This window comes from Chrysochloris asiatica, unplaced genomic scaffold (genome assembly GCF_000296735.1).
Source record: "Chrysochloris asiatica unplaced genomic scaffold, ChrAsi1.0 scaffold00006, whole genome shotgun sequence".
Classification (NCBI taxonomy): Eukaryota; Metazoa; Chordata; class Mammalia; order Afrosoricida; family Chrysochloridae; genus Chrysochloris; species Chrysochloris asiatica.
In genome coordinates this window covers 19,529,805-19,539,848 of record NW_006408524.1, presented here as the reverse complement: position 1 = coordinate 19,539,848, position 10,044 = coordinate 19,529,805, and the positions used below count along the sequence as shown (strand labels likewise).

Sequence of the window (10,044 nt, the reverse complement as noted above, 5' to 3'; positions counted from 1 at the left end):
ACATTCAGTCTTTCTGTTAGCTGTCAACTGTGTTAGCAGTCTGTACCACACAGAGACTCCATAGGGTACATTGTTGTTGTTGTTAAGTGTCATCGAGTCTGTTCCAACTCAAAATGGCCCTGTGTAGGATTCCCAAACATCAACTGGTGGGTTTGAACCAGCAACTTTGAGATTAACCAGTTGTGGCCAACGTTTATTGTACAGTGCCACTCAATACTGCTTTATAGTCTTGAAAGTGTGCTTAGTGTCTAGCAGCTAGATTTGAGTCCTGTTGGACTGTGGCTTGGGCTATGCTCCTTTACTCTCTGCTCTTTTATTTAGCATAAAATGGTAACAATTGCATCGATTCCTTTGTTGGAAATTAAATTATATCATAAAAGCATTGAATGCAGAATGTGTCAAGCACATTCGTTAACAGTGATTGAAATTCAGCATAACTTATTCTCAATTTTGGAATAAAAGTATTCACAGACGTAATGTACATAATTTGCCGAAGGCCACACAGTAAGTCACATTGATGGTACTCAGCCAGGTCTATGTTATTTCAAAGGCATACTTTCTTGAGCATTTTGGTCTCGAAAAGTGATCTTAAGGATACAATTGGCAGATAAATTTGAAGGCTATTTACTGTACAGTCAGTGTGTTTAAAGTTCTGGTTTGGCCTGGTTGTTATCTTCAAGTCCAATTTCTTTGCTCTCCTATTCCCATACCAAATCACTAAATTAAACCTTGTTCATTCACATTGTGGAGCAACCTCAGGGTAGAAATGTGGGCTGTTGACAAGTGAAGATAAGTTAGCCCCTGATGTCCAGCTGCCTCACCACTCAAAGATAAAAATAAATAGATTGCAATTTTAGGTAATTCCATGTTATAGAGTATAATTGTTCCATAAGATTTCTTTATAAAAGAAAATTGCCAGCCTTTTCTTCCTCAATGGTGCTTGGATTGAACTACCAACCCGTCTATGAGTAGCTGGGCACAAACTGTTTGCACCACCCAGGACCTTGCCTTCCCACTCACGGGGATCCATTTCAGGTGGGTGCACTGAGCTTGCACAAGGTTGTGAAGCTGGAGACGCTCATTTGATTGTATGGGGTCTGAGCTCTCCCTTTTGCTGAGACATATCTCATTGTGTGTGCTTTGTTTGTGTTTTAAATCAGTTTGCCAGATTACTATTTTATGATGGCAGAGAAGTTCCATGGTGCTGACAGTCCTCAAGGATGCCAGGGAAAGGGCAGGAGAGCGATCTTGAAGTCCACCAAGAAGGCATGGATCCCCCTGAATGAGCAGCTGCCTCCTGGCATGGAAGGGGACATCCACGGTAGCACCAACCCCACACAGGGTGAGAGGGGCTTCGGGGCTCTTGGAAATGGTTGGTGAGTGGTGCAGATGATGTGAGAACAGGGACTTCGCTTTGATGAAGGTCTGTATTCTTGGCATGAAGCCAAAAACGTCCATGCAGTAGACACTTCTGACTTGTCCCAGAGAAACTCAGAACTCAGACGTTTTTAGCAGCAATAAACCAACTCAAGAACACATTCTGCTTCTTCCCACTCTTGTCTCACCTCATTTTGAATTCCCAATCCATTTGAGGTCCATGCCAGAGGTATGGACTTCTTCCACAGTACCAAGCATTTACTTGAAAACCTGCTGGCTGAATCGTGCATGAGGCATTGAAAATGATTTTAATAATTTAAATATTGTTGTTGTTGTTAAGTGCTGTTGAGTCGATTCAATTCTGACCCATAGTGACCCTGTATAGGGTTTCCAAGAAGCAGCTAGTGAGCTTGAACCACTGACCTTGCAGTTCGAACGACTTTACAGTCTGACACATTAGCCCACAGCACTACACCAAGACTCTTAGTAAGTAAGAAATTGCTTCTTCTCACCACCTGCCCAATAATATAACTCTTTCATGATATTACCTCCTCATTGACCCATCATATAATTCTACCCATTCATAGTACTTTAATTGGAGACTAAGAGTCTCCCAAAGGAGCTCTGGTAGTGTAGTGGTTACGAATTTGGCTGCTAACCTCAGGGTCAGCAGCTCGAAACTACCAGCTGTTCCATGGGAGAAAGATGAGGCTTTCTGCTCCCATAAAGATTTACAGCCTTGGAAACCCTCTGCAGGGTCGCTATGAATCAGAACCAACTCTACAGCACATAAAAACACAACAAATGAGGGATACTATTGCTGATGTCCAATGGATCTTGGCTGAAAGCAGAGAATACCAGAAAGATGTTTAACTGTGTTTTATTGACTACACAAAGACTTTCTATTGTGTGGATCATGACAAGCTATGGACAACATTTCGAAGTATGAGCATTCCGGAACACTTAATTGTGCTCGTGAGGAATCTGTACCTGGACAAAGAGGCAGTTGTTCGAACAGAACATAGTAACATTGAATGTTTTAAAATTAAGAAAAGTGCGACAGGGTTGTATTCTTTCACCATACTTATTCAACCTGTATGCTGAGCAAATAATCCAAGAAGCTAGTTTATCTGAAGAAAAACATAGCATCAGGATTGGAGGAAGTTTCATTAACAACCTGCAATATATGATGATACAACCTTGCTTACTGACAGTGAAGAGGGCTTAAACTATTTACTGATGAAGACCAAAGAGCACAGCCTTCAGTATGGATTGCATCTCAATGTAAAGAAAACAAAAATCCTCACCACTGGACCAATAAACAACATTCTTATCAACGGAGACAAGACTGAAGTTGTCAAGGACTTCATTCTTCTTGGATCAACTATCAACACTCATGGAAGAAATTTAATGATGTGATGTATTGCATTAGGCAAATCTGCTGCACAAGAACTTTTTAAAGTGTTGAAGAGCAAAGATGTCAGCTTGAGGACTAAGGTGCACCTGACCCAAGCCATGGTATTTTCAATAACCTTATATGCCTGTGAAAGCTGGACAGTGAATAAGGAAGACAGTAGAAGAATTGACACCTTTGAGTTATGGTGTTGGAAGAGAATATTGAAAGTGCCATGGGCTGCCAAAAGAACCAACAGACCTGTGTTAGAAGAAGTGCAGCCAGAGTGCTCCTTAGAGGCCAAGATGGGCCAAACTTCGTCTCTCATACTTCGGACATATTGTCAAAAGGGACCAGTCCCTGGAGAAGGATATCATGTTTGGAAAGGCGGAGGGTCAGAGAAAAAGAGGAAGACCCCCAATGAGATGGATTGGCCAAGTTGCAACATCAATGGGCTCAAGTGTGGCAACAACTGTGAGGTTGGCCCAGGAACCCGGCAGTGTTTCGTTCTGTTGTACATAGGGTCGCTATGAATCAGTACCAACTTGATAACAACAGTAACAACAACAAATCCACAGGAGTCTGTGGATTTTACTAAATGAAAGGTTGACCTTCGAATCCACTCAGTTTTACCTTGGCAGGAAAGCCTGGTCATTTGCTTCTAAAAAATCACAGCCATGGAAAAAACCAACAACAAGAAAACCCTGGAGTGCAGTTATATTTTACACACATGGAAATTAGAATTCACACAATGATAGTGGGTGTAGCCCATGTTCACATGGCCTTTTCAGTTCACCTGACACCTTGTGAAGTGGTAATCCAAGGGCCTTACTGTTTACTAGGATAGAGTTAACAAAAATCAGCCTGGTGAAGCCTGTAGCCAATCGAAAGGGAAACAAATATTTAACAGGAAACCCGACCTTTACCTCCTCTCCTTTTTCTGGTTGACTCTCTGTTGAGTGCTAAGGATCCACCTTAAAAGACAGGTGTCTTCATAATGCAGGGTGCCTTTGGCAATCCAGGGACTCTAGTGCAATTTGTCCCTGGAATGAATGCAAATTTGGCTTCTAACCTGGCAGAAAACTCCTTGCAAATAAACAACACTGGCTGCCTGCCTTAGGTAAATGTTGTGATTCACTAAGGTGAGGTTCCATTGTGATTTATATCCAACAAGAAAAAGACAAAAGTCTCTATGCTTTTTCACCCCTCATATTCATGCCAGGTATTTAAAAAAAAAAAAAAAATTTTTTTTTTCTCTAACATCTTTTGCTTTTCAGTGATTTATTTGGCTTCCTTTTCTTTTTTTCTTTTTTTTCCAAAAAAAAGTTACTGTCTTTTGGCAAGTTTACACTGCATTCTTAGGAAAGGCTGATTATGCAAGACAGAAGGTTTTTTATTGGGGTGGGGGGCAGGGAATGAGCATACTTATAGAAACGTGCAACTAAAATGTAGAAATTAGAATTAATCAATGGTGACGGAATGATGGCATTAAGTCGTTTTTGCTGGCTGTATACTGGCTGACTGTTGTATTTCTTCTTCATTTGTAGATTTCAAACAAGAAAGCATTCGGCAATGGCTGGACTCTGGATTCTTGTAAGTGCCTCTTTGTGCCTTTATTATGAAATTATTTTTTTTCTCTAGTATTTGGAGACCTGGTGTACTGCTATAAGGATAAGCACTGGACTACTAACCACAAAGTTGGTGGTTCAAACCCACTAGCTGCTCCTCAGAAACTCTATATTGTTGTCCTTATGTGCCCTCGAGTTGGTTCTGACTTATAGTGACCCTGTATAGGGTTTCCAAGGAGTGACTGGTAAATTTGAACCAACTTTGTGGTTCAAACCAACCTTTCAATCCAGTGCATTATCCCAAAACACCACACCAGGACTCCAGAAACCCTATACAGTGTTGCTATGAGTCAGAAGTGACTCCACAGCACTTAACAACAAGTATTGGAATGTGTGTTAGTGAGGTTCTTCTCGTACTTCCAAGTGGGCTCACCTTTCTGAAAGGTCCTTGGGAGAAATGGTCCTGTCTCTTTTTAACAGCCTGATTGTAAAGATAGATTATTCTTCTATCCCTTCTCTGCTCTGGTTTTTCTGCTGTAAAGATCTATGAAAACAATATTAGCAGTCCTTTGGGACTGGGGAGATATTTTTTGTTTAATTGGGTGAATGGATGAAAACCCTACTATGCAAAAGTTGCATATCAGTTTAAAAGTGCAACATCTAACTCTATTTCAGTCTCTATTTATTGGTTTCCAAAAGTGCTTTTTTTAATAAAGCCTAACCATATATTTGCTTTCAATTGTTTAATAAAAGAGCAACTTGTTACCATTTATCTAAACACTTAATCTGACTTTCAATGATTTTGTTTCTTTGTAGTGTCTCTCTAAACGAAAAATTTCAGCAAGGCATCGACCACCCTGGTAAGACAAGAGAACCCAGAACAGCTATGATTTTGTGGACCTGAGTAGAGATGTATTAAGATATCTGTATGAATAAATCTTCTTAAAATGAGCACAGTTGGAGGTTCCTGAAAAATTCATTCAGCTCAATTCCTTCATTTAATGTAAAAGATGGAGTCCCAGAAAGGCCCATTTACCTAGGGGCAGATCAGAGTCTAGAAAACAGACTCTTTTCCAAATCCTAAGGCGGTTCAGACTGCCAAAAAACTGAGTTCTATGAGAGGCGTTTGCAAGGATATAATTAGTTGTTTAATTTTTTAATTGTTCAATTATAATGGTTCCATTTTTCCTCTTTCCTTGTTGTAGCTTACGTGTAAGTCTAGTTTCTTTCTGTTTTTTTTTTGTTGTTGTTGTTGTTGGTTGTTGTTGTTGTTGTTGTTTTTTGCTCCTAAAACCACACTCTTCTCCTCCTCCTTTTTTATTTTTAAAGGTTTTTATTGTGGATTGAGTGAAAGTTTACAGGGCAGATCATCAGTTTTACATTCAACAAATTATACACCTTGTTTCATTACAATGATTATAATCCCCTCCATGTACCATCAGTTAACAATATTTCTCTTTATTTGCCTTAGCTTTTTTTTAAACACTCAGGCATATATAATAATTTACACCACCAAAGGGCACATTCTGCAAGTCTGCCTCCTGGCCACCAGCTCTTAGTCCCTCTCTTCCCATGAATCTAGAGTCCTCAGCTGCTCCCTCTCTCCATGTCCCCACCTCTGCCTGGGTCTCTGGTGTGGCTGCTTCTCTGGATAACGTCTCACATTCCGATTGTGCTCTTCTCCCTTAATAGTCCTAGGGTCCTCTGTTTCTGGACTGTAAGATTAACTACTCCCGTTTTAGTTACAAAATTTCTACCTTTGCATGTGACAGTCACAATTGGTCATGACAACAATTACTCACTATTCTCTTCCCTCTAATGATGTATTTGTTCTCAGTAAGAACAAATGACTGAATTCTAAAGCAAACATTACAAGGTGTTCTGAGACAGAAAATGTATCACACTGAAATTTGATAAGAGCATTGTAAAAAGAATCATGAATCTATTTATGAGGGTCACAGTTTTCATCTTGATTCATAGACTCTAAGATGCCACAATTATAAAATGCACACATACTTTAAATACCTTTAAGTACTGATGTGGTGCTGTAGGATAAACACTAGACTGCTAACTGTAAGATCTGCAATTCGAACCCAGTAGCCATTCCTTGGAAACCGTGTACAGGGTCACTATGAGTCGGAACTGACTGAACAGCACTTAACAACAACAACCACAAGATAGAATTAAGGATCTCTGGTGGCATAATGAGTTACTCATTGAGCAGCAAAGTCAGAAGTTCGAATCCATCAGTTGCTACATGGGACAAATATGAGGCTTTCTGCTCCTGTAAAGAGTTAGTCTTAGAGACCCTTTATAGGGTCACTCTGAATCAATTCTGGTGTGTGACGCTATAGGATAAGCACTGGACCTCAAGGTTGGCGGTTCAAACCCACCAGCCACTTCTCGGAAACCCTATATGGGGTTACTATGAGTCCAAACTGACTCGATGGCACTTAACAACAACAACAACATGAATCAGTATTGACTCAAAGGCATACAACAAGACAGAAATATATATATAAAACAATTTTAAATGAAAGATAAAACATCTTGATTTACAGATGTTAAAATGTTAAAAAAGTGTCTAAATTGATAAAAAAGTGTTTAGATTCATAAATAATATGTATGAACAAAATTAATGAGAATGAAGAATTATTCAAAGGAAAACCACTAGGGCAATATTTACTTACTTTGCTGCTTTTAATTCTTTCACATTGTCCACTATCTTGAAGTCCTGGTGTGTCACTGTAGGATAAGCACAGGACTGCAAAGTTTGTTTGAACCACAAAGTCCTTGGTTCAAATTTACCAATGGCTCCTCGGAAGCTATGAGTTAGAACCCACTGAACTGCTCTTAACAACAAAAACTGCTATCTTAAATCAGGAGTCCTGGTATAGCACTGTACGATAAACACTGGACTGAAAGGTCAGTTTGAACCACAAGGTCAGCAGTTCAAACTCACCAGCTGCTCCTTGGAAACCCTATATGGGGTCACTATGAGTCTGAACCAAGGGCACTTGACAACAACATCTTAAATTAAGATTAACCATTGACTACAGGCCAGTTTGAATTTAGGTTCTTTTGCTTTCTGGTTTTGTTTCAAGCTAAGCGTATCACTAAAATGTCCTTTTCACCAAATCTCTTCATTTTTTTTAATACAATAGCACTTTGATGCCAAAATCACTAAAGATTTTTGCCAATCAATTGAAGTTAAGAGCTTCTGTTAATAACATGTCAAACTCACAGAAAGAAAAGCGTAAGAAGAAGTACAACCAACATTTCACCTCCCGCTGATGTTTCATCTGGCCTGGATCATGATGTTGAAGCCTGGAGCTGGTTCTGGTGTCATCAGAAACTGTATGCAAAACTTCACTTCCCAGAAATTAAAGACAAATCATGGCCATCCTACTAAGGGCCAAGTCAGTGAACTGCAAAGGCCTAGACATGAGGTAAAGACCTGAAGGAAAGAAAGATTGATACAATGGCTCAGAGATCAGAAATGTACAGTTTGATTTCGCCTGGCCCTTTATCTTCAGCAAGGTTTTTAACAAGACTGCCATGGCTTCTTACAGACATAATTGAGCCTCCGCTTTCACCAGGCCCTTTCTCATCTATCATATTTTGAATTCGGTGGCCTGTGTTCTCAATTTTGTTTTGCAGATGACAAATCTAGGACAGAGTGGTCAAGTGCCATGATTTGTGGTTACAGTTGGTTGGAGGCAGGAGGGGGAATGTGAGGCCCAGGCAATCTATTAGCCCCTCTGTATGCTGGGATCAACACACACCAAGTATCAGGAAGCCGAGCACCACACTGGGCAGTGAGGAGGCTGGGATACTGCCCTGAACCTGTGACCTAAATAAATGTTATAGTAATGGTGGTAGGAGATAAAAATGTGTGTGGTAACAAAACAAAAAAAATGAGGAACTAAAGAAAAGAAATAAATTGCTGCTGGGGAAAAAAAATCCAATCTGTCCAACCCCATAAATTCTGACATAATACAGTATGCTATATTCCATTTCCTTATGTTGCCAGGACAAATTATCGCAAACCTGGTAGCTTAAAACAACACAATGTTTGTCCTCACAGATCTGGAGGCTGGAATGTTTGAAATGAAGGTGTCAGTGGGGTCACAGTCTCTCCGAAAGGCTGGACTGAAGAAACCAAGTCTCTTCCAGTTTCTTCTGCTGGCTGCTGGCAATCTTTGTGGTTTCTTGGCTTTTGGGTCCATCACTCCAATCTCTGTTTCTGTCCTTACATGCCAGCTTCTCCCGGTGTGGATCTGTGTGTTCTCTCCTCTTCTTATAAAAACACCAGTCATTGGATTTAGGGTCTACCCTAGTTTGTATGACCTCATCCTAACTAGGAGTCCTGGTGTGGCACTGTGCATAAGACTGCAAAGTCATTTGAACTGCAAGGTCGATGGTGCAAGCTTACCTGCTGCTCCTTGGAAACCCTATACAGGGTCGCTATGGGTCAGAATTGACTCAACAGCACTTAACAACAACAATATCCTAACTAATGACATCTGCAGAGAACCTATTTACAAATAATGTCACATTCTTAGGTTCTAAATGGACATGACTGGTAAGGAGACCTTTTGAACTCGGTAAGAAACTCTGGCAGCACTGTGGGTAACATATTGGGCTGTTATCCACAAGATTGGCTGCTATCCACCAGCTGCTTCACAGGAGAAAAATGAAGAAGCTGTCTGCTCCCTTAAAGATATATAGTCTTAGAAAATCTGAGGAGCAAGTACACTCTGTCCTATGTAGGGTCGTTATGAGTCAGAATCAATTCAATAGTAATGGGTAAATTGAATCCAATCCTAGTGGAATTCATTCTGGAGCTGGTTTCCCTCATAGACCAAATCAGAGACTTTAAGATGCAGATTAACTCCTCTGAGCAATCACCAACTCCACAGGCAGGCAAGTTTGATACTAGATTTGAGCTCAACCAGAAGCAACAAAGATAATAGAATATTCAGTGTTTCACTACAGTCAAATAAGTCTCTAAAGGGATCAAAGGAATAAGACTATTGGGGTACCTCTTACAAGACTGCTGACTCATTCTTTATTCCATAACCAACAGGAAGCCGTGTATAAGCAAGCCTGGAAAGAAGAGTAAATGTGTGACAAACTCATTCCCTGTTCGGAGAACAAATTAAATGCCATAGGATAAGCAACTGACCACAAGGTTGATTTAAACTGCAAAGTTGGCAGTTCAAACTTACCAGTTGCTCCTCAGAAACCCTATACAGGGTCGTTATGAGTCAGAACTGACTCAATGGCACTCAACAACAACAACTCTCTGACTATGACTCCTGGTGTGGTACCGTAGGTTAACACTGGACTGTAAACCAAAAGGTTGGCAGTTCAAACCCACCAGCTGCTTCTTAGAAACCCTATACAGGGTCACTATGAGTTGGAACCAACTTAACAGCAGTTAACAACAACTCTCTGACTATGAGAGTGCCTTGTCATCATACTCTAATGATACACATATAACGAATGCATGTTCCAACACGTAGGTTTATAGAATACGCGTTTAGCAAAACACACAAGCATAATTGCTAGTGACTAAACTCAAACAAACTGATTCATGTAATTAACTAATTATATCTAATCTTTATCTAATTCTACCTTAATCAAATTACATCTTACAATAGCAAAGGAGCTCTGGGAGTGTAGTAGCTACGAATTGGGCTG

General features: G+C 40.2%; 1 protein-coding gene across 1 annotated transcript in view; it reads left to right on the top strand.

Moving 5' to 3' along the window:
• The first annotated feature begins 1,152 nt into the window (after positions 1 to 1,152).
• The window catches only part of CCDC129 (coiled-coil domain containing 129), a 140,193-nt gene continuing 131,301 nt past the window's right edge, over positions 1,153 to 10,044 (top strand). The window contains exons 1-3 of the mRNA XM_006832271.1: positions 1,153 to 1,342; positions 4,318 to 4,363; positions 5,155 to 5,198. Coding sequence (XP_006832334.1) covers positions 1,180 to 1,342; positions 4,318 to 4,363; positions 5,155 to 5,198 — 253 coding nt within the window. The 5' untranslated portion in view covers positions 1,153 to 1,179. The remainder of the gene's footprint in view (positions 1,343 to 4,317; positions 4,364 to 5,154; positions 5,199 to 10,044) is intronic.